At 37.9% G+C, this 25,600-nt stretch overlaps 2 protein-coding genes across 2 annotated transcripts; one reads left to right on the forward strand and one right to left on the reverse strand.

Annotated features, from left to right (window-relative positions):
* Positions 1–10,411: 10,411 nt before the first annotated feature.
* Positions 10,412–15,350, reverse strand: LOC139733311 (intraflagellar transport protein 25 homolog). Its single transcript, XM_071644148.1, has 4 exons — positions 15,202–15,350; positions 13,169–13,275; positions 11,559–11,671; positions 10,412–10,545 (listed from the first exon to the last, which is right to left on the reverse strand). Exons 1-4 carry the CDS (start codon positions 15,291–15,293, stop codon positions 10,423–10,425), a joined length of 435 nt encoding a protein of 144 aa, XP_071500249.1. The 5' UTR covers positions 15,294–15,350; the 3' UTR covers positions 10,412–10,422.
* Positions 15,351–15,540: 190 nt separating this feature from the next.
* On the forward strand, positions 15,541–25,190 carry LOC139733312 (putative hydroxypyruvate isomerase). Its single transcript, XM_071644149.1, has 7 exons — positions 15,541–15,844; positions 19,616–19,727; positions 20,373–20,493; positions 21,597–21,675; positions 22,303–22,352; positions 23,714–23,783; positions 25,048–25,190. The coding sequence occupies exons 1-7, from the start codon at positions 15,649–15,651 to the stop codon at positions 25,188–25,190; spliced, it is 771 nt and encodes a 256-aa protein (XP_071500250.1). The 5' UTR covers positions 15,541–15,648.
* The last annotated feature ends 410 nt before the right edge of the window (positions 25,191–25,600 follow it).

The following is a 25,600-nucleotide window of genomic DNA, read 5'->3' on the forward strand; positions in this document are numbered from 1 at the left end:
AATATTGAACAAGCTTTCAATGATGATAGAGTGAATTATGTCTCAAAACATAAATTATGTTTTACTGAAAGAGCAGTGTTCCTGACTGTAACGTGTACAAACGTATGTGACATGTCACGGCGTTACAGTGCAAAGTTTTTCTTTACTTTGTTGTTTTTGTTAATCTGTTATGATTTCAATAATTTTCTGTTTTATCTGGAAGTGTTATACTGTGATGTCAAACATTCATCATGAATCATCATTTCATTCTACCTAATGGAGAAACACAATGAGCTGAAAGTAAGACAATAGGATTCTCCATAGGTTTTCTACACACATTTCAGAGGTCACGGTGTTACAGTCACGGTGTTATGGTGCACTTATTTAAAATCTATGTCATAGTTTTCCTGTCAATTGATTCTTTAATCAAATTTTACTTCATTATTATCATTGAGTCTCTAGTACATCCAATGAACAGATCCACTTATCAAAATGTTCATGAACTTCACAGAGTTTGGTTAGTAGATAAAACAAAGTGCACAAAAACCCATGTCCATTTTGAGTCATGGTGTTACAGTGGTAATTAATCATGCATATTCCAAACTCATTTACCACAGCAATTTTTATTCCTTTCTTTTATCTTCAAAATTGCTTATGACGATATGCATAGATACACAATAAAAACATTTTCTCAAGTGTTACATTTTGATTATTATTTACATTTGATGAGTGAAATTATACTCAAAAGTGTCACGGTGTTATCGTGGAATTGCCCCTTTACATTTTTCTAATTACCTCACTCTTGTTCTTCTAAAAATATCAGGCTTTATGCAGTGCAACCATTGTACTCTAAAGAGTTGACATTTTTGTGGGAATCCGGATGGAAATATTGGTGCATTCTGGGTAACATGAAACTGGTGAGAAAATAGAAGCATGCAGACTTTTTGCTTGTCAATGTTATGTGACACTATTTCACATTCTGATCGCAATTCAAAACAGGCAAGATTAACAGTATTTTACTCGTCCAAGCGTGAAAAATCACTAATGCAAAAATGTCCACAATCATGTCCACAGAGAGAGAGAGAGAGAGGAAGAGTTAAATTGAATTGGTAAGTAGGCCTACGGGTACTGATATTTTGTAGTTTACCACCAAAACAAATGCGATCAATCAGTAAATATTTGGGGAGAACAAACACATTCAGTAAATCTAGGGGCCATCTGTGAAGCTAGCACTCCTCGTGTTGCTCGAGGTACACCGTAATTGTCCGTATGTATGCTGTACTTGCCTTTCAAATAACCTTTTTTTCCCCTCACCATTTTCAGATCAGAGAGAGGGTAAATCCAGTCAGTATCAATAGCTGTTTTTATTCGTGTCCCATATCACTTAGTCTAAAAGATCTCAATTTCTTGAATATTCTGATAAGTTAAATCTAATCCTACTGACACAAGCAAGACAAGCAACATGCTAGTGAAAATGAAGTAATTTTCAACCAAAGCGCTACGCATACGCACGAGCAGTCATTGCTTGGTTGTGGGTGTGGACCGCTTCAGCAGCTTGGCAGCGGAGCACGGAGCGCTAGTAGCTGAGCCTGCCGGCCCTGGGCGCAGGCCGATTGAGTCTTCGGTGGAGCTCACTGGGTACAACATGCCGTGATGCAACCATAACTACCAACATAAACTTGGTTTTTTAACCCTTTCAGAGAATGAAATATAATCTAATAACTGCTGAATGAAGAAGCACCATTTCGAGTACAATAAAACATTTCTTATAAAAGATTTCGTGTAAAGTCGAGATCTATTTCTGTAATATTGTATTTGAACTTACGTATCGCCAGGACTCCGGAGCTTCACAGAGGTTGACCGCGTTGCAGCAAATCGTTTATCTTATATAAATACAAAATAATGAAGTGAGTATATAGTACCCATAGTGTACGTGTACATCTTTGGTTGTGTGGTGAGGAGATAAACGCGCACTGGCTCAAATTCTATTACACCACCACACCGTACATATACCTTGGATATATACCTTGGAAGTAGGTATTTAAAGTTAATAACTTATTTGCCTCTCGTTGACGTTATCATCAGGACGAAGAATCCACATTAGGACACAAGTCTAGTGGCGCTGTACAGCAGTTGATGAACATGGACAGGCAAAGGACTCTTCTGGGTCAAATTGGTCTTTTCTTAACAACCAAAATTTCGACAAGTTGGACTTGAAAGTGTTAATTGATGTACTCTCCACCACAGCAGATGGGAGGTTGTTCCATTCATTAATGTGGTGTACAAGCTGTACTTGTGTACATTGGATATGACCGGTAAAAAAAAAAAGTGTGTGGTGTGGTGACCACTGTACACCTGTATCATAAATCTGTACTAGTAGTGATGATTTTGTACGTGCAAACAGTGGACCGTTGCTGGACATGACTGGTAAAATTGAAGATGTGCTTGTGTCACGATATCACGCTGATAGGATAATGTTTTTGATCCTCTCCTCATAAATTCGATCAAAAAAAAAAAAAAAAACCAAAACACCGACTTTTTACCTTTCAGAGAGAAAACATTGACCTCGAATTTCTCTCATCGGCTTTTTTCCCCGCTACAAACGAAGCTTATTTTATGGAAAAAAAATAGTCAAAAAAGCAAAACAAATAAACAAGCAACCAGAAGGACAGACATCTACAGACAACCCAATTGTAAACTAAAAAAAAAAAAAAAAAAAAAAAAAAAAACACTAAAAGTGAACAATAATTGAACTCTTTGAGACCCCATAGAGATGCATGAGAAGAGTAGGCTTATGTCTTAGATTCATTGTTTTCTTAATCATTATCTATTTTTATGGAGGCAAAATGTCGAGATGTACTTTATTAGCAATCCTCGACTTCTGAAGTCACCATTTACCAATGTGACATAGGAAGACAGACCCGCCTGATCCTTTTTTATGCATTTTGCAGTAGGCCCCTGATTTCCAACATTCAAAAGCTAAATCCTTCACAACTGTATACGTGAAAATGAATAGTCATATCTTATAGTGACAAGTCAGTATGCCTATATAATGTTCTCTTTCATCGATAAAATTTAAATTGCCATCAAGTTACACTGGATCTTTGAGATGCGCATAATGTACTGCACCAATATCAAAGGAAGCTGAATAAAACGAAGCATTGCCGCTAAGGTCACGGTCAGAAAATTACCTTTTCACGGTTGTGAATGACATCAATCATGCCAATCAAGGAAAGTGATATAAACCAACAAACATTTTCTTTGTATGCGTGCATTTCAAACGCTGGTTCCACAAGAATTAATCTGGGTTAAAGATCGAAAATTTTAGACTTAAAGATATGACCAAATTTAGTTCGTGGATGCTTCCATTTATCCATTCTCGGTACTTTTCTTTTCAATACTAGTATGCTGATTGCGATCAACGAAATTTCTTTCCTTATAGCATACAAAAATATAAAACACCGTTAAACGGGAATTACATCAGTTCCGTATAGTAGGCTACATAGGAGATAGAAATACGGGCCTATAAAAATTCGGGCCTCTATAAAAACTCAAACACGTACAGCTGCATGCAGTAAACATGACTTTTGAGAGCACGACAAAAGAAGAGCCGTTTATAATCAGTTGATGAGATCGTCTGCATAGACATGCTTGTTTTTTTCTCTCTCTCTCTCTCTCTCATCACGTCAGCAATATTAAGGAAAAAATGACATATTGCATGTGATAACTCTACATCCGTCAAAACCTCAAATCTTATTTTCTTCAGACACATTGCTACTCTCTAAAAAAAATCGAGTGAAAATTTTCACTCTAAAAAGAGTGAATACAAAAAAGAGTGAATTTCGAGTGAAATTGGAGTGAATTTTGAGTGAAAATGCTCATTTTCACTCATTTTGGAGTGACGTCAGGGATCACTCCAAAATCTTCGAGTGATCCCTGACGTCACTCCAAAATGAGTGAAAATGAGCATTTTCACTCAAAATTCACTCCAATTTCACTCGAAATTCACTCTTTTTTATATTCACTCTTTTTAGAGTGAAAATTTTCACTCGATTTTTTTTTTAGAGAGTACATCTAGCGTTCAGGATTACACACAGAATCATTATACCAAATGTCATGCTTATGTTGGGAAGTATACACAATTGCGATAGTACGTGCATGGAATAAACTATCTCTGCATTTCCTCCGAGAGTGATGGTCTTTGCTATAGGAGGATGTACAAACGAGACACGGCTTACACTTTCTAATGAGACTGAAAGCTCATATTATAGGCCCTATATATTAAAAACGAGAAGACAAAATAAAGAAGTCATCGATTATTACCTTGATGTCCTTTGGCCAAGTACAGCACAATATTATCGTTTAGTTTGATCCGTCCAGGGAATATAACGAACAGGAATCGCTCACAACCATTGATGAGAAGGCAATCGAGTCAGTAGACAGCGATGTTATGGGATTGACAAGACCAGTGGAGAAGACTCAATATACAGAGATTTCTTGTTTACATTCTCTTGAGTGGGCTCTTCATTGCTGGCGGAATGAAAGGTTTGAGCAAGAATAGTCTTCTATTCGCAGACTTGATGCTGGACGCATGCATGCCTATATTGCCCATATAATACGGCTTGGATATATAGGCCTGTGGCACAAACATGGTGTCTTAAAATGGATCAGGGATGCCCACTTTGTAAACCGCAATAAATGCAGTATTCTGCAGAGCGCTAAAATACGTACTATATCTTAAATGATGCAAACTTTATCTTTACCTTTTCTGCAAACAGACACGCGTAATATACGGGGTAATACAATTCGGGATTTTTCTTTTTAAATAAACCTGAAGTTTTTGTTGTTGTTGTTTTTTGGCAGAGAGAGGGGCAGGGAGAGAGAAACAGTAAAAAATACTGCGTTCTGACTGGAGTTTTAATGAGAGATTGCTATAACACACCCATTCACCATTAGATAAAATAGTAGGCCCTATATTACTCACAGCTCACTCACTTGAATCTTTCTCACCTTTCATCTTTCCCTCCCCTCTCTTTCACTCAACGACTTCATCATGTATGATCATCTGAACCAGAGAGTTCAGGGCAATTTTTTTCTTCTGTTTTATGTGTTGGTCCATGCAGCTTTAGAAAGTCAGGCAAGCCTAGATATAATTATAATAAAATAGAGAAGAAGCAAGCGTCGCCAAAAAAATGTGGAGTATAATATTATTGTCGACGGAGCAAATTAGTATTTATGGTGCGAAGCATTTTGTCACAATTTTCGGAGAAATTGTCACTGGAGTACTGTGATATCATTTCATTAGTCGAATACCTTGTATATGTTTTCATAAAGTCTTTATTTCAATATTAGATTTTGTATTCAAATAGCATGATTTGGTGGCTTCGACGGTGGCTTCGATATCACTTGACATCGATTGTATTTTTTTTTCTAATTGTGCACGGCCGTGCTTTATGATTATGCCTTGGTGCATAAAAACCATTATAATCGTTTTATTATACTCCTCATTTGAATACAGGGCGATCATAGCTATATATGGAACTATACATATGAAATTAGCCTTCGTGCATGCAACTTGTGCTTCACAGCTGTCCTTGCTAAAACATGAGTGTCTATTTGGATCGATATTTCTGCCGACGAGATTATGATCCGGCCCTGTGTGCCTGTAATAAGTGATTATATACGCTTGCATATTCAAGCATCAGTGTATACAGGTGCATATAAATCCATCAACCTATATTGTCTGCTCATGGGCGGTAAGCTGGGTACTGTCATCTATGATAAAAATTATACGCACCCTATATCCACAGTGAAGATCACATAAAATTGCCGCATTCATCAATTTCGTTGTCAATGTCATTATCATGATCTTGATAATATGTGTTATATATTTTGCCAAATAAATGAAATGGAAATGGAAATAGATAATGAACTGCATGAGAAGAGAAATTCATGTATTCATCACAGTCATTGTTTCGGCCGGTATATATGATAACTGAAGCCCGATCAGCTCGAATTTCTCATCCAAATTGATTTTCATGAAAGCGCTTCAGAGAGACCGACAAACAAGTAATGAAAATCATATCCTATCTCATAGACACTGTACTTCATTTGGCTATCTATATTATCCTTATGTTCACTAAAATGGAGAGGTATTTAGAGCAATAAAGTAATTGGGGGCATCAACATGTGGGATCTACTATATAGATTTCTCATCATGATATTAATAAACATGTGAAGTTGAGATGGTGAGATACGGTCGTATTCCTAATCTTTCCGACGACTTCTTGGGTCATCAGAACAACAAGAAGGCAGTTAATTAACAAGATTTTATCTTCTTGACGTCTCGGACCGCAAAAGGTCGAGATGACGAAACTCTGATCTCGATTTCTCGCCTCTGACTCGGACCCAAGATTTTCACGTATTTCTGCCTTTCTTCTTAATGAGATTTACAGACGTGTATAGCGTGCATTTCCACTTTTGATGTATATGTGATTTTTCTATTAAATAATTCTATTTTTGTTAATTAATTTTATTTTAAGCTATAGCTTCTGACCATCTGAGCATTGAGAATTTAGGGTTTCTTGGACGAACCCTGAATTAGGGATTTCTATAGCTCAGTCGGTGGAGCACCGGGCTATATCAATCCGGAGGTCTCGGGTTCGAATCCCGATGGATTCCCATTTTCTTTGCTCAATTTTCAAATAATGAATCATATTCATTTCTGGTCAGTTTTCCTCTGCTTACGTTGATTTTGTCTCACTGCACCTTTGTATCTTCTGTGTGATGGGGACCTGGCTGGCTGGATGATATGGATCCTATTCGGAAGCGAATGCCGACGAAAAGATGACCATCTCGATCTTTTCGTGGTGTCCGAGGAGACAATAAGGCGATATCCAAAATCTAGTCTTCTTGACCTCTCGGATTATACGAGAGGGCAAGATAATCAAACTTGGCAACCGAATGGCTGAATTGCGTCTGACTCACAGTGGCAGGGGAAGAGAGGGTGTTGCAGGAGTAATGGAGATGTTTGAGCGTATTTTTCTTTCTGGGAAATTACACTTTCTATATACTTTCAAAAATGGATAGAAATTATAATTTGCGCATAATGGCATAAATGGGATCATAATCATTACAAATAAGAGAAAAATCACATGATAAAATCATAGCACTATAGAATTTTCACACAGCAATGAGAACTCGCTTACATTATCACAAAGGTCACCAGATGTATTCATCATGCACACAGCCTGGCCTCGAATTCAGGAAAGAAATTTAAAAAAACCCACACAAATGGAAATCACGGTAAAAAAAAAAAATGAAAACAAAACCACATGGCAAATTCGATCACAATGCCAAACTTCGTTGTCATCCAATGTCATCCAATCAATTTATCGAACTGACATATTCAAGGTTGATATCTTCACTCAAGACTCACTGGCGAGTCTTGATTAACTCATGGAGGTAATTATGTACAGTTAATGCTTCCATAAAGGTGCCACGCCCTCATAAAAGAGGTTATCTTGGCATAAAAGCGTTGTGGTCTACGAAGGCCCTTGTCTCGGCTGTATCATAATTGTACCCCGGTATTATACACGCCGAGTGCGTAATTACAACATACCAATGTCACAACTGGGTCACAGCATTTTTCACTGTTCGAATACTGTATAGATCGCTCAATGTGCTCCCATAAGATAAAAAACTGTCTAGAAGGGTAAGACTACACACGATGGGCGTGTCGCGTCACTAGGTGGTCGGTCATGCCTATTGGATGTTACTCTTTATTATTTACGTTTGTGCTCAGACACTACCAGGCGCTGACCCATTAGCCCATTCATCTCTATGTACATAACTATGCATGGTAGAATTTCCTATTTGTTTCTTTGTAGGTCAAGGCTATAAACGCCCATTGCAGATGACGAAGGGAATATGAATTGGCCAAGTTCACACTGGTTAAAAAGCGCACCTTCATGGTTGAACTCCAAATGGAATGAAAATTCTACACTGAATTACACATGATCAAGGCTGACCTGAATAATAAGCAATGGATGTCGCATGTATACAAATTATTGTAGACAATACAAAAGAATGTAGAAAATAATCTTTCTCTCTCTCTCTAATAATATTATATATGTAAATTACATATGTGCGTGTGTGTGTGTGTGTGTGTGTGTGTGTGTGTTATAGTTGTTGGATAATAATGCATTACTATCTCTTTCTTTTCATCTCTCTCTCTCTCCATATATAGGCGATACATATAATCATATATATATATGAAGAGTTTGTTTGCAAAAACCGATAAGTCCATATTTGTCAAATGGAGATATTTGCGATTAAAGGTCAAGAAAAATAAAGAGAATAACAAGAAATTTTTTTGCTTCTTTTGACCATAACTTTAAAAATATATCTTTATATGTAGTGACCAATATGTCATTTAAAAGGTATCATTTTGTACTTTATGACAGAGACCGTACTTCAAAATCTTCAAAAATGGACTTATCAGTTTTTGCAAACAAACTCTTCATATATATATATATATATATATATATATACACTCATTTGTATATGTATATATATATATATATATATATATATATATGTATTAAAATAGAGTATATATATACAAAACATAAGCATCGTCACCAAATAAAAAGTTTTTTTCCACACTGGATTAGCAGCTACACAAGTTTATTTTACATGTATTTGTAACATTTCTGTAAAATTTGAAACAATAATTGCAGTATTTCACTTTAAAAACTCAAGTACAACAGAATTCATAAGACTTCTGCCGCAGCACAAAGTTAGCAGCAGATTATCACTGATCACATACAGCTTTGCATCATGGGAGAAGAGACAGTCCCCGTTAAAGGCATCATTTACTATTTGCAGATGAAACAAAATCCAGCTTTAGTGCTTCAAAATAGTTCTAAAATGTGATTTAGGGATAGAAACAACCAGTGTAAAAATTTTAATCAGTGTAATCAGTGTTAAGTATTGTTAAATAAACAAAATGAGAACAATACTTATATGTAGTAAAATTGTTTCTAGAATAAACCTTAAGTTATGATTTGAGAAAAGTAGTGATATCTCCTAATATTTCATGCTTTATCACAAAATTTTTATATGGTAGGATGTTTTGTGATACAAATAACCTACACATATGCATCAAATGTGATAACTTGAACATTTTTAGAATCACTGCTCCCAATGGTAAACAGTACCTTTAACATGGCTGTATGGCCAAAACATCGGTCAGTAATACAAATAAATCTTACAGAGTTTGTAGTCTCATAGCTTATGCATATACAACATGTTTAACCATGTACTGAATGCTATTAAGATGTCCATGCATAAATGCCATGCTTTAGTCTGTCTCTGTGATTTTGTTGCAATGTGTCAATTCCATAAAGGTTATACACAGAGATATCCCACAGATGTGTATACATGGGACTACCTACCAGCAAGTTGCAGGATGCTGATAAATATTGTTTTCATATAATGTATCTCTTCCAGGCAACATAGTAAACAATTTCTTCCTTTTCTTTCAAGCAAACTCAGTATGTCACATCGACGGGTAACTATGAACTAACTAAAATCATACAGTGACAATGAAGGAATATCAATACATGTACTCCATGAAGTAGATTTCTCATATACACAGTGCCTGCATGAAAATATTATCAGTCATATCTCTATATTCTCCATTAAATATTCACATCTCCCTGCACTGCACAGGCACACCAAAGAGCTGCAACTCAACAATATAACTGATTCTTATCTGAGACCAATTTTCAGATAAGATTGGCCTGATCACAAGCATTTTGACTGCTGTGTTCCTCTTTTGTTACACCCCCTCCCCCCCAAACAGGGTACTTACTTTAGGTTACAAAAAGTGTAACACAAGCACACTGCATCACTCTCTACTTGTAATCTACAAGTTCCTCCAGAAAGAGAGAGAGAGATGGGGGGGGGGGGGATTACTAAATCATGAAGATAGCTCTGAGAACATTCCAGATTTACACTTCTTATGGCCATCTCTTGTTTGTAACATCTAGCAAATAATTCCCCTCATCCTTTTCCCTATGGATCTATACAACATACTCTGCTTGCTTACATCAACTTTTGTTCCATTTCTGGACACAACCTCCATCTGAACATGTGGGATGAATTAAGTGAACTCTATGGTTTGTTGATGACTTTACATATCGCTCACCATCTATCTCGTTAGAGATGTAACTATAGAACCTGGCAATATTCATACTGTACAATGTGCATGCAAGGAGCAAAATGATTTGTCCTCAAGATAATATGGTCTATACACACAAATTCAATCATAAATTGTAGACATACACAACAGTAAATAAAATTGATTCAGAAAATATTCAGTATGTACATGAATTTACAATCTCCTTTACATTAAATAGAGGTCTGTAGAAAGTGTTTTCATGATGCTAGAGTTTGCTCTCTTACTGCCATCCCGCTCACGCTGACTTTATGTACTGAAACAAAGTGGTCATAGCCTGATTTGATGATGAACTTGAGATGTTTGGCACTGGCCTTTTCACCCTGCAAAGAATGAACAAAAAAGACACAGGCAAATTCACATTCGAACACATCACATCAGTGTAAAAAATATTTATACTACACTTAATCACAATATGCAGAATCACACTGACAGGAAAGGGGGTGATGGAACTTGACACTTTATTTGTAAAAGTAAAGGATTGGTATTCTTTTCAAAATATGCTCTGAAGTGTTTGGACATGGCATTGATACTAACTTTCTTATGAATGTCATTTAAAGTGAGTTAAAAACATTTCAGTGCCAGCAGGCTAACTTGCACAGCTTTATCTGAGGAGCATCTCGAGATGTAACATGTAGGTTGCTTGTGTTATACCTGATATTTGTCCTCCAAATGAAACATTGCCAATTTCTTACTTAAGTTGGGAAACAGGATTTGTCCACAACTCCATAAAAGATTGAACCTGAGACATCTTACACACACTCCTTAACAGATGAGGCCTTTCACAGTCAAGAAAGGTCATTTTTCAGCTTTTGTCATATAAAGTGAATGAGATGTTTTGACAAGAAACAAAAATACATGTACATGCTCCAGAGGAAAGAATATTTTGAACAAGAAATGTAACTCAATTTCATTAGGTTGGTAAATGTGGGATCAAATACAGAGCAATAAGATATTGGAAATAAATGCCATCCCTTTTCAAGAAGTGTAGATAGCAATTTTCCACCTTGGAGATATTATCCATAGCATCCATGGTTGCTGAAGGCAATATTTTGCATGGTGTTGTTAAATTTTCTAAATCCACTGAATCGGTCAACTTGCAAAATGAAAAATATGAATGAACAGTACTCACAAGAGACAATATAGTTTCTACCAAAGATTTACTGGTGATGACTCCTTGATACAAGTCAATTTTGCTCTAATTGTCAAAAGCTGTTGTTCTGTTTTCACTATATGATTCAATAAGTGCTGGACATCTTTGTTGTTGTTGTTGTTGTTGTTGTTGTTGTTTTGAGGGACATTTCCTTTGAAATTTGCAAACCACAGAAGCACCTACTTGAAATTCCTCCATTTGTAATGAAGCATCGGATGGGCTCAGGTCCTTCTCTGTCATTGCTTCGAAGTCTGTAGGTTCATTTGAGACACTGCGCTCGATTGAAAGCCGCTTCACTGGAGGAGAAATGGCAATGGAATGATTACAAAGTTTTACTTGCATGGTGATGATTTTTTTAAAAATAGATCGTACCATGTAAAAAGAATGGTACCATCAGTTGGAGGGGATAACCAGATTGGCTAAAAGACGCAGAATGACCGGTGGGATACTTGATCAGTAGGAGAGCATGGGAGGATCACCAAATGGGGATAAAGTGATCTGTGAGAACTGATAAGATATCATGATTAGTAATGAGGAAGTGGCTGAATCAGGAAACGGTAGAATAGCAGGATATGTTAACGATACATACACCTCATGATCCATTATCCACGCTACTACCTCAGGAATATGACACGCAGCACGGTGAAAACAAAATATATTATATCTCATAAAGCAAAACAAACAATGACAAAGCAGTCACTGTTATAAATACATTAGTACATGCAGCTCATTAACTCTGGCTTCTATTTCTCTCACCAGTATTGCTATAATACTACATGACAAGAAATCTTTTGGTACTGTGGAAATTATTTTTGTCTTTGTACTACTTTGCAAGCCCCTCAACATTTGATACGACGATTTACAAGAAATAGTTCAGGCTTATACTACCAATTAGCTATCCTCACCAACATACAAGGTGTAACTGACCAAATGCAAATAATTTACATATGAAGAGTTTGTTCGCAAAAACTGATAAGTCCATTTTTGAAGATTTTGAAGTACGGTCTCTGTCATAAAGTACAAAATGATACCTTTTAACTGATATATTGGTCACTACATATAAAGGTACATTTTTGAAGTTATGGTCAAAAGAAACAAAAATTTTCTTATTATTCTCTTTATTTTTCTTGACCTTTAATCGCAAATATCTCCGTTTGGCAAATATGGACTTATCGGTTTTTGCGAACAAAGTCTTCATATCTACTGATGGGATGAATGCGTATATTGTTTACTCTGTTGACTTAGCATTTGAATTGTACTTATTAGTTCTGAAGAGAGCCTCTGTTATTCTTTACTAGCACCCACATCTAAAATCTACAAACCACAATTTACAGCCTCTACTGAAGAATCCCATGCATGCTGACAGACATGCAATGTGTTGTAGGACATTTCTTTAATTTCTGCTAGAAGCTGCACACACATTATCCACTATTGTAGTTCTAATCTTGTGAAACAGCCGTGGCATTTCACTCCACACATTTTACCACTTTATTTTTAATCCACTTCAACATTAGAGCCACCCCAAGCCTACACTAAAATTTAACAGTTGGATTAAATACAGATGACTGGGGTCCAATGCACTAACAGCTCACTTACACCTGAAATCTGATTCTTCGACACCCTCACTGTGTTTAAAGCTGGCATAACCCCCCCCCCCCCCCCCAAAAAAAAAAAAAAAAAATAATAATAATAATTGAATAAAATGAAAGAAAATAAAATAAATAAACAAATAGATAAAAAAATGAACAAATAAAAAGACATGCTGACATATTCAAGTGCAAGTGTAAATGTACCTTGATAACAGTTAATCTTGATCTGATCCATACAAACCATGGTGGTGAATGATATGATAAACTCTTGGGGAAACAGTCCAGTAGTCGCCCAAAATGTCTCCAGTTTTCTGAAAACAAATCATGCATAGAATAAACAGATATGGCAGGGCTCGACACTAACGGTGGCCCGGTGGCCTGGGGCCACCAAAAACGCACATCGGGCCACCAAAATTTCAGAAATGATGAATTTGAAGGCTTGATTGAGCCACCAAAAAGGTTGGATGTTTGCCTTTGGGCCATCAAAAATAAAAGTTAGTGTGGAGCCCTGGATATGGTAACAAAATGCTGTAAGTGGGGTTGTCCATGATATAAAGTGGGTTTGCTGGCATGATATGCAAATGAGATAAAACATCTAGCTGCGCACTAACACAATTGCTCAGTAGGTTGCTTACGAACAATACTTCAACAGTTTAAAGAAAGCTTATTGACGTTTATAGACATCCCATCCAAACTTCTACACCCACATTTGCAGAGGCCACTCCAGATGCTGTATGTTCCACAGTCGCATATCTCACCTAACACTAACAGGGAAGCTTTATACTGGATACTACAAGATTATAGAACATTCTACTTGACCAGACCATCAAGTGCACTTCACAACAACTTCAGTGCTCTACAATGTAGGCCTATGTTTACTATTACTAGATGGCAGGAGGGTATCTTAGTTGCATATTGTCATTGACAATGTACATAGATAGGCCAATGGTGCCATTAAAATTACAGAGCATGTAATGTGCACTGGCCACTGCACTGACTATACGCAGCCCTATAACCGGACAGATGTTGAGGTTTTTATGATTCATCACTGACACTGTATTGTACCACAGAGCAAAACAAACACTGTTTTTCGTGAGCACCCCTCTGGCTTGGAATCACCTCCCATCAACAGCACTCAACAGCCCATCTCCAGAAGTCTTCAGAAGTAAGAATGGAAAAAAAAAAGCCACCATCACTATGACTAATCAGCTTCCCGCCCTCTCTCCGTGCTGCACTATACCACTCCATCCAGCAGCGTACACATCCAGATCCAGATCCGGAGATGCTTTGCACAGCATCTGGTTGGGCTATGCACTGCACATCCCTGCGTATAGTATATTGTAAACGTGGAAATTTTTGCGGTGTTGAAATTTTTGCTAACCAGAAGCTAGTGCGAAAATAAGATAACGCGAATATATTTGCATGCTATATGTTCCAGTAGTTAATGTCTTGATTCCACAGAATTAAAAACACGCGAAACTCTTCTTACCCCAGCAAGCACGAAAAATTAGTCACGCGAAAATATATTGTACCCACTTTTACAGTAGCTGTGTGACTTCACATGACACACCAGAAGCAGCAAGCTACGTCGCTATTGAGATACACCTCATGGTGGCCTGTATCATGTTCATACTATCAGTTAGACAATCTAGATTCTACTCCTCACCATGTTATTAAAGACAAAAGAAAGTCGAAAAGAGGAAGAGGAAGAGGAAGAGGAGGAAAAGAAGAAGAAGACAGGGGGGCTGGGGTGCCTAGTTACAAAATTAAAGAGGGGCACATGCGACCCTGTCCATTTTTCCTTCTTATTCTCTTGTTTACAAAAAAAAAATTTAAAAATAGGTTAGACACAGTAGACTTCCATATATGCACCCTGGTCCCGTCACGCCGACCCCCATCCCCAATCCGCCACTGCACTGTTAAGCTGCCCTGGTCTGGAAGATGGAATTTTTAATGGAAAAGAGGAAGATGAAAAGAAAGAAAGACAGAAAGAAAAGAAAGATAGAACAGAACCCTTACTAAGTAGTAAGTTGTAACGTTGCTTTATATAGAGCCTCGAGAGCCCGAGGGGCTATAACGCTAATATTAGAACCCAGATCTAGTGACATAGTGTCAGTATGTAAAAAAATTGTTCCCCATCGGCCATCCCAGTCCCAGTAAGGGTTGCCCAATAACAAACATGATAATAAATGCGTCGGACTGTGAAAGTATGCAAACATGATGTTGCCGGTCCTTACCCATCGATGATATTTTCGGGAGGGAAGTTTTCATCACTGGAAGTCGCAAGGGGAACTTGAGCTCCAGCTTCAGATAATGCAACGTCAAACATGACTTGAGATCAAATCTTTTGGAAGTATTGCTGAAATTTGTGCTGTCCTTTTAGGCTTCAACTCCAGTGAATTCGCTGATCAAGAATGCGCGTCACGTTACTACGGGAATCGATTACGCCGCCGCAGATGGCGCTTGACATCAAAGAGTTAGCTTCTCTGTATAGTGATGTACTCGACTCTTTGCATATTTTTTTCGCACGTAGAGAAGAAGGATTCATGCCTTATTAGGAGAAAGGACGCAGGCACCTCCCTCAGGCCTCAAATTTGTGACTGAATTTTGTCTGGTGGGGTAGCGCTTCAGACTCTTCATACATACTGAAATTTTGTCAACAGAGCCTGTAAATCGCAGCAACCATGCCGCTGAAATTTGCAGCGAACATCCATAAAATGTTCACGGAAATTCCCTTGTTTGCCGACCGATATGCAGCTGCCAAAAGGGCCGGCTTCCTGGCAGTGGAGTGCGTGATGCCGTACGACCGGTCGATGGAAGAGATCGCCGCCGCTCGGGAGGAAGCAGGAGTTGAGCACGTGTTGATGTCAAGCCACCCTGGTGATGATTTAGACATAACGAGTACAGCAACCACACAATTGTTAGTCTATTCTTGCAATGTTGTTGCAGGACTCTATCTTTTCATGCAGTATACTGCCTACGTACTGGAAATAGTCAGCCGTGGCACTGGCATTGAACCTTGTCCTAGGACTGTACGTAGTGTTCGGTAGGACGAGTTGAACTGAAGATAGAGAGCCTGGGCCCTGGGGGGTGTTTCACAAAGAATGAAGTTTGACTTAACTCATGCGTAAATCCCCAAACCCTGCGTAAATCCCTAAGTCCTGCGTAAATTTACGCAGGACTTTGAATCCTGTTTCACAAAGCTTAAGTCATGCGTAAGTCCCACCAAGTCCTGCGTAACTCTACGCATGGCCTGAAGCCATGCGTAGAGTCAGACTTAAATTCCAAAATGGGAATTTCAAAAGCATAATCAACTCCTAATATTCATTAATTTCTTCCACTTTATCTTATCCTGAGTGAGACGGCAGTATTTTTAACAAACTAGAGAATCACTAGTTTCGTAGAGGGTCTACTCCTACACTATTCACTGAACAATGGTCCAAATTAAAAATAGTCATAAAAATAGATCCCTACCTACAAATGTACTGATATAGTTTGAACTATTAAGTTAAACCAAAATTTTAGCTCATAAAGAGCTATGTATATAATCTACATGTATCTGGACTTCGGAAATTAATTATATTTCTACCAATCCTTTCTTGCCTGTGTTATCTTCTTAGCTGCCTACCCATGAATGTTAATGCATGCCTATCCATTAAAAATTATCATGCATTCACAACAAATTAGAAAAACCTAACAAATTAGTTAGACCTATACTTGTTAGAAATATTATACCTCTTGTGTACAGGACGGGGCTGTGTGTATTTACACTAACTTGTTAGACCGATAAATTTGTCTCTTGTTCGGTAGCCTAATTGTATCTGTACAGTCTGTAATACGGTCGACTGCATTAGCGACTGCATAAATACATTTAACAAGAGGCTACCCGGCAAGAGGCAGATTTATTGGTCTACCTCTACACATGACTGCCAATGAAATTAGCCAAGTTTCCATTTCTACGGTACCCGTACCAGTTACAATTTAATGAATGCTTTTTTTCCTGGAAGCAAAAAACAAAACAAAATAAGACATAACAACCCCCCCCCCCCCCCCCCAGCATTTTGTGTCAGTTAGAGGAACGGTTAGCCAATAGACACTCACCTCTGCCTCGCATCAAAGGCTACAGACAGTAACGTATACACAGAAAACGTTAGAGGTCTAGTAGTTTCTATGCCTAATCTTGATTGATGCAGTTCTCGAACACATTCCAAAATCTGAAAACGCATAAATTCATCAATTACTTCCCAATTCAACTCAGGGCCCAGCAATTGGACTTTAAAATTCGACCAATTGATAGCCATTAGCCATGATTTATCATGGTTCTAACTAACCTTATACATGCAGTCTAGGGCAATCATGCACTTTGTTTTCTTCAAAATCATGAAGATGTGGCACTGCGCCCCTATCTTGATTAATAACACAGTGCACAGACTCTACACTAACTGTTAGGCATAGCCCTGTTTAATTGATAGTCATACTAATATTATACTAGAACTGATAAGAGTTTATATGTAGACATAACTATACACAGCCCAGTTATTTGCACAGCGTATTAACAGCGTCTGGTCGGGCTAATGTAGACATTGTCTAATGACATGATATTAGTAATGAGCAGACTCTACAAATTACAATACAGGTATAAATGGTACAACACACACAGAGTTCATAATATTCAGTCCCTTCCTAACCTTCAATGAATCATCTCTTGCTCAAATTCAAGGACCTATATTTAAATGATTAAACAGATTAAGCTACACTCACTTCTAGCTAGTTGGAAAAGAAAACTTCTCTTCGTGTGCAACAAGAGGCTAGCCAGAATCCTCTTCTACCAAGGTCCACAGTTACCAATAATTGTGCAATGTGAATGGTTGTACAGAATGCAGAAATCATATCATCAGTGCCAGCTAGCTGCTGCGAGCTGCGCGAGCAACCCCATTCATCCTAACTTTCACACAGTCCAATATAAACATGTGGGACTGGATTAAAGAGGCCTCATGCACAAAACATCTCTTATATCAAAATAATCATCAAACGAGCGGCTATTCATGTACAAAAGAGAAATAATATGAGTCAGTAAATGAGCACTGTGAATAACGAATGATACAGTAATGTCATATGAATCGTAGTTGCAGAAAATAAAAGCAATTTCCCTTCCAGAAATTACTCAAAAATCATCAGCAGACAACATTCGGCTAATTTGCATATTTTTGGCTCGTACATTACTATTGAAATCGAGTAAGTCAGTCTTAGCCTAAGATTGACTTTGTGAAACAGACTTAAAAAGTCGCACTTAGACTAAGATTGACTAGCGCTAAGTCTGACTTACTAAGTGCGACCTTTGTGAAACAGGCCCCGGCCTCTGTTTAGTCTGTATTTTGAAATGGTCAGGAGACTAAATTTCTAAACCATTTCATTTGTCAGGGTAGACAGAAAGTTCCGTCTGTTCGGAGGAGTCTTTTATTATTGTTATTTTTTTTCTACGTTATCACTCTCCTCTGAGGGGATCTGTGAAGCCAGATCAGATGCAGTCTCCACGGAACATATCCGCGACGACTAGACCACATTCTAGATACAGACCAATTTTTCGGTCAATTGTCGAGGCTGACAACTTTCATGAGACAGTACCCAGCATGCCCAGGGGAGCATTTCATGAAGCGTTTTGTCAGATATTTTTATGTCAAGTATGCTCTCAGCCACTCAGATGCAAAGACTTTTTATTGTAGCTTGAATATAGGCCTAAACAAAAGTTTGCTGTAGAAAAATATTTGACAAATCCTTCATGAAATGCCCCTGGGAGTTCACTACCGAAACCTGCTGTATAAAAGGGCTAGCACTATTAACCTAATCCAAAAATGTCGGCCTCCTCCACTCTAACCTGTTAGTGTTACTGGGCCAGGGCCTTGGGGGATGATCCCCTGGCACTGATGATTCTAGCTGCCTCTGATGTTGCCTACCAAATAATTTATTACCCCTTTGGCTTTGAATAGGCCCAAAAATGAAATTATATTAAACCGTAATGACAATACGTGTAGGTAAATTCAGTGAATGCAGAAATAGTAGTAAAGCATAGATGAAGATGAAGTTGTGATCAAGTTGCCTGTGGTTAGGTCTGTGTGCTGCCGGTGTCATGTTGGTTTATCTAAACTAGATAGCTACAACAAAGGCTGTACCAGTTTGTGATCATGTTTATTTACTTTCTCAGGCACAACAAAAGAGCACTTGACTGCATTCATTCAGGTGTTTTTACTTGACTGCATCAAAAGGCAGGGGAAGAATAAAACCATGAACATGCGGCAATCAGTAACAAATGGATGAAATGTGAACTGCATGATACAAAATTTGTTGTACACCTTTAAAAGTCTTAAATACCATATATTTATGAACTTGTTAAAGTGTCAATTTCCTCTCTCAGGAAATGCAAGATGTAAATCTTACACATCATATATTCTCTCATTATGTAACCTTTGGTCACATTGCTAATTATTTCATTTTTGAGAGTATGAAGTATTCATCTCATACCCCAAAACACACATTCTGAAACGTGTATACAGCCTTGTATTTGTTCTCATTAGAAACTGACATTTAAATCCCCTCCCTCCAAGGCGATCCAAGGTAGACAGTGACAATGTCTCAATCTGTTCATTCCCTCAGGAGACATTGCTGCTGGTGACCGTGGGATAGCAGCCCTCCCTGGCAGAGAGGAAGAATTCCGGGAAACGCTGGAACTCTCCATAAGCTACTGCAAGGCTCTTGCTTGCAAACGGTAGGATACATATCATACTTTACCTCCAGTGGTATGCTTATGATCCAACCCCCCCAAAAAACAACAACAACAAAAAAAAAAAAAAAAAAAAAACTGGAGCACTGGAACTGACATCATTTTCCTGATTTACAGAGTATAAAAAGCTATTTGTGGGAGATCAGATCGGATTAAATCTTTCCCTTTATTCTTATAAATGTATTGTGTACTCCAGCTGAAAATGCCTTGACCCCTTGTTTGATGAATGACAGGCAACTGCTGTTCCTAGTCTCAGATTGGTATAATGATTTGTGTCCGATCTAACATTTTGTCATATGATAAAGTCGAGTTGCTGTAGGCAGACTGAAGGAATTAAGATATTTGATCTCAGTATATTAATGATATTGATACATAGTAAAAGGCAAATTCTATACATATTGTTTCTGCTTGCCACATTCTTTTTAATAAAAGAAATTGTGAAAGAGGATATAACTTCTGCTTTGTAAGATGCGTGAGGTTACACGTGTGATATAATTCTGTTGTTGATGAAAAATGAAAGGTATACATGTAACAGTGCATACATTGATTTCACAGTGAATTCTCATTCATATAAAGCCTTGATATATACTTCTTAATGTTTCATCTGTTTGTTTATTTGTTTGTTTTCAGAATGCATGTAATGTCAGGGAAGATCCCGCCCCATGCTGAAGGTGAAAGGTCAGCCTTGCTCAAGAAGATGGAGGACACTCTTGTTGAAAACCTCAAGTATGCAGCAGAGAGATTTAAAAAGGTTGTGGTAATTTGCACCATGTTCGGTCATCCTTTTATTTTTCCTTTGCTAAATCCATATCTCTTTCACATTTGATTTGTTTAGTTTTGTTTGTTGCCACTTATCTAGCATTATCTTCACATTTTCTGTTTGTTGGTATCTCCATCTGTCAGCTCAGATGAGTATTTTCAAAATACAATCTCTGAAAGGAGCCATAAATTGAATAAGTACAAGTAATGTTCAAATCTTGTTTTCTCAATTTAAAGCACCACTCAGGTGCTTAAAAGAAGAAATGTTTAAAGGGGCTGTACAGTACTGGTTTAGATGGGGATTCATGTTTTTTGCATTCCTAGCTGCTAAGTGAGATAATGAGAAATTTCTTATGAAATATGAAAGAGCATGTTACTTTGAGAAGGATTCAACGTTTATTTGATGAAAATTGGTTTCCAAATGGCTGAGATATCAAAAAAAAAGTGATAATGATAAAAGACTACAGGCCACGCCTTTTATAAGAATCTCTTTGTTTCACCTTGTTTTCGGATATCTTAGCCATTTCAAAACCGATTTTCATCAAATAAACTTTTGATACCCCTTAGAATTGCATGTTCTTTGACATCTCATAGAGTGATTACTGAATATCTCGCAAAATGTTAAAAGCTAAATCTTCACCTCAACCAGAACTGTACACACCCTGTAAGTGTTGAATTTTAGGATAATGCAACAGGGGATGTGAGACAAATGCTTGAATTTGCCAAACTTGGATGATATTGTAAAGCCCTCCTCTAATCACTGAAATGCATAATGTTACTGTAAAGCAAGGTATTTTTGCGACAATTCACATGAAATTTTTACGAATTGGTGTCGACAGCCTTTTTTGTGGCACAACTTTTTTTTTTTTTTTCGAAATTTTCATAGGCATTTGATGCATATAGCGTATGTCATAAGAACTTTCGCAAATCTTGTGAAGTTTGCGAAATTAAAATGCACGCAAACATTGGGATTTTACAGCATAGAGAGGTCTCTCCCAGTATTTGAGAACAAATGGTTGTTAAATGGCAAATGTACTCACTTACATTTTGGAAGAGATCTCACTTTAACAAAATAATATCTGTTCTATTTGATAGGAAGGGATCATGGCAGTCATAGAACCTATTAACGACAGATACACCATCCCAAATTACTTCCTAACCAGACAAGATCAAGGTAGGTCTCACACCTCTCTCATCTAGTCTTTGTGAGGTAATTGTATGTGAAAACATGCACCTATAACCAGCACACCCTTAAAAAGGGATTCCAGTCCTGTTATGAGTTAGTCTGATAAGAAAAAGTACAATAAGAGTACAACTCATAGAATAGCTCTGCAGCATTACACCCGATTATTGCAAATAGGGTCTCAACTTATACAGGAGATATGATAGAAGAAAGTCATAAAATTTCAAGGCGAGATCTTTTGTGTTGCCAAAGTTATCGCAAAACCATAGCTTTTAATATATGTCAATGATGTTTAGCCATGCAATAATGTAGGGCTGGTACTTAATCCAATAGCTACAATTTTCATATCATCAGGCTACATGGAATTCTGTTTGGTCTTTGCTCTGATTTGTGTGTTTTTGTTGTTGAGATACAGAGGAAGCAGGCTATCAAAAGTATTTTTGGGAATGTTCCATTCATTTTTGTGTTTGAACACTTTGCTCTGCATACTGTGAAAGGCAGCAAATAATCTCATGTGTCAGATGTAAATCATACAACAGCTTACATCGTGGTAATCCAAGTAAATGCATGGCGTATACATTAGTGCTGACTGACATCTTGATCTTTGTGTCATTACAGCTGTAGAGATCATCAAAAGAGTGAACAATGACAACCTGAAGTTGCAGTTGGTGAGTTGACAACATTTGGATCAGTTTTATTGTAATTTATCCACGCAGTTTTCCATCGATTGCAACAGTTGTTTGAATTTGAAGAAGTTGGTTCTGGTTCTTGGCCTAATTTATTCATTTCCATCATACACTAATTTTGCTTAATTGCTACATTCCACATTTCAAAAACAAAGGCAGAAAAGCACTCAGTTTGCAAACTCACACACACAAACAAAGATCCAAAACCAATCAAAGCAATGATGGATCAAGGAGTATCTTGTTTTGTAGAGGGTACAAGCTCATTTCCCAGAAATTATCTTTGAATTTAATGTTCTGTAGACATCTATGTATTTTTAGCTCATATGAGGCGAAAGCTCAAGTGAGCTATTGCGATCGCTCTTCGTCCAGTGCGTCGTGCGTAAATTTTTTACATTTTCATCTTCTTCTTGAGAAGCGGCCTAAATTTGGGCCAAAATTGTAATTTTTCATCTTTTTCTTGAAAACCCCAAGCATATGAATTTTCACCAAACTTGGCAGGTAGCATCCCTAAGGGGATAGAATCTCAATTTCATCAAATGGGCACCATGCCCCACCTGAGGTCCCTGCCCCCCCCCCCCCCCCCCCCCGTAAGGAATCTTAATAAGATGTTCTCTAGAAGTGATTGAGCTAAGTTAATACAATGAGTCAGTATATTGATGACTGTAAAGCAAAGTTACGTTGTGTTTACATTGATGACTGTAGTTCCAAGTTTGTTTATTGCAGTGCCCCCCCCCCCCCCCAAACTCGCGGGGGGGGGGGGGGGGGGGGAGCAAACGCACCTCCGAAATTAAGGAATATTCAATAATATTGTTCTCTAGAATCAAAAGTGATAGGGCTTAAAGTCTTTTTTTTTTTTCAAAACTGCATAGTCCAACATTCTATAAAGTACAGTGTATGGTTGCAGGTATTTTTACCAGTGTGATGGAATATGTAAATGTACACCATGCCCCCAGTTCTCAAAGCTACCCCACCACAAGTTTCCAATGTTCTCAGGTAAGGGTCTGCCAGAATGCATGGAAGGTGAACTTGCGATACTCGGGTGAACACAAGACCCCCGCATCTCTTGTATTTACTTGATATCCTTTCTTTCAAGTAGGCACATCCACTTTCTTGTAGCAGCACTTATGAAGAAAAAAATTGCTGTTTTGCTGGCAGCAATGAATATCAATTTGTTGGATGAGAAGTTCATTCCACTTTTGCAAAGCCAGAATGAGAAGAAGGATTGTAATTACAGAAATTAAAACTGTATAGACAGGTACATGTAGGAGAGACTAGCCGTAATAATGTGATTAGTTGAGATTAGCTGTAACTTTTGAACTTCACATAATTTCCCTTGTCTGCAGGATATCTTCCACGTGCAACTGGTTCACGGAGACCTGACCAGAATTATCAAGGAGGTCATGCCTTTTGTAGGTAAGTATTTTAATTCATTTTATGCAAAGTTGAAACTTGTGGAATGTAGTCTCGTAATAATCGTAACTCTAAATCAGTCCTGACAGCTACAAGTAATACCTGTTCAGTGTGATTACAAAGCTACCAACTTCTCTATTTCAAGAGTCTTTGGTTAAAATATGTTTTTCTCATCATCTGAAAGAAGAATCTTTTTTTCTTTTTCTTTTTTTTAATGGAAAATATGACATTTCCAAAATTTTAATTCATATGCTATTATAATACATGTATCACAACCCCATTTGCACATAACAATATGTTGGGTTTTTTTGACCCTCAGAATGTTTTGTATGTGTGTGTATATGTGACCCGCTACAACAAAAAGGTCCTAAAGTCGCGCACTGTCGAAGCCGTGAAAATCGAGTTTGAAGTCAGAGCATCAAAATTGGTCAAAACTTACAATTTTCTGATTTTGATATATTATTGGAGTCTAACATGTCTTCTATCATCTGTTGAAATTTTAAAAGCAAAATGATCAAAGGAAAGATTAATAAATAGCGTTTTTCTGAGCCATTTTTTTTTTTTTGCGTTTCAACGAAGCAGAAACTGGTTCGAAAATTTGGATTGAGCGCCACAGATAGGTTCAGCCCCTAACAACGACCAGAGTGATCTCATTGGTCAGTTTGCTGCTTGCTGCTAACCGAAGCGTGAAGCTCGCACACTGCCCAGTCGACTGGTGCATGTGCGGGCGGGGTGCGCTATGCTCAGCCGCTTCTCACATCCTGGTCACTGATTGGTTGGTGAGGAGACCGCCGACGCTGATGTGCTTGAATGAACTCTTCGGGGGTTGCTAGGGCTTACCTTCTATTATCCAGAGGTGAAAACTGACTTGCGTGTCCCTTGATCGTGATTGCGTCGAAAGAAAGACTTGTAGGGCGCTTTTCTCGAAACAGTGCTTTTCCAGACGTCTCGACATGCTCTCTTTAAACATCGATATCTCCGCAGTCGATTATTTTTATAAAATGTGTTATATATCAATTTAAAGCAGAAAGATTAGGGGATTATATCATGCAATTTTCAAATAATCGACCTCGCCCGACTTTAGGATCATTTTGTTGTAGCTGGTCACATATTTATTTAGTGTGCTTCAGTTTGTAGGTTGATTTACTGAAGTTGGCCTTCCTGTGATTTTTAGTATTCTGGGGGTGCATAAGCATCACACTGCAGTCATAGTCTGTGTGCCATTTGAGATTGTTCTCATTTCTCCCTCCTCCTTTCTCTCATCAAGGTCACATCCAGGTGGCCCAGGCACCAGGAAGAAATGAGCCCAGTCTGAAGGGTGAAATAGACTATGACTATATCTTTGATGTGTTGAAGGGCACAGGGTATGATGGCTGGATAGGAGCTGAGTACATTCCCACAACAGGTTAGTGTTTGCAAAAGGCTCAGAATGTTATTATGCCTCCGCCACGAAGTGGTGCCGGAGGCATTATGTTTTCGGGTTGTCCGTCCGTCCGTCCGTCCGTCTTTCCGTCCGTCCGTCCGTCTTTCCGTCCGTCCGTCCGTCCTTCCGCCCGTTCGTAATGAATTTTGTGGACAGGGTAACTACCAAAACCTTTTGAGGTATCCTAATGAAACTTGGCATGTATGTGTATTAGGGGGTGAAGTTGTGCCTATCAACTTTTCGGTGCACATGCTCAAGGTCAAAGGTCAAAAGGTCAAGGTCAAATGCTTAAAATTTTACTATTTTCCCCATATCTATGCAATGCCTGAAGATATTTTCTTGAAACTTAGTGTATACATGTACTACCCAATTAAGATTCTCTGGTGAAAGTTTGGGG

The sequence above is a fragment of the Diadema antillarum genome, unplaced genomic scaffold (assembly GCF_040938485.1).
Source record: "Diadema antillarum isolate AM-2024a unplaced genomic scaffold, OU_Dant_1.0 seq00000471_RagTag, whole genome shotgun sequence".
NCBI classification, from domain to species: domain Eukaryota; kingdom Metazoa; phylum Echinodermata; class Echinoidea; order Diadematoida; family Diadematidae; genus Diadema; species Diadema antillarum.

Excerpts from the sequence above, each read along its gene's own strand:
- LOC139733312 (XM_071644149.1), top strand. The coding sequence starts at position 15,649 with ATGCCGCTGAAATTTGCAGCGAACATCCATAAAATGTTCACGGAAATT. Across the intron at positions 19,728-20,372 it reads AAGGCTCTTGCTTGCAAACG|AATGCATGTAATGTCAGGGA; the intron begins GTAGGATACATA and ends GTTTGTTTTCAG. Across the intron at positions 22,353-23,713 it reads ACAACCTGAAGTTGCAGTTG|GATATCTTCCACGTGCAACT; the intron begins GTGAGTTGACAA and ends CCTTGTCTGCAG.
- LOC139733311 (XM_071644148.1), bottom strand. The coding sequence starts at position 15,293 with ATGTTTGACGTTGCATTATCTGAAGCTGGAGCTCAAGTTCCCCTTGCG. Across the intron at positions 13,276-15,201 it reads CCCGAAAATATCATCGATGG|AAAACTGGAGACATTTTGGG; the intron begins GTAAGGACCGGC and ends ATTTGTTTTCAG. Across the intron at positions 10,546-11,558 it reads TACAAATGGAGGAATTTCAA|GGTGAAAAGGCCAGTGCCAA; the intron begins GTAGGTGCTTCT and ends CATTCTTTGCAG.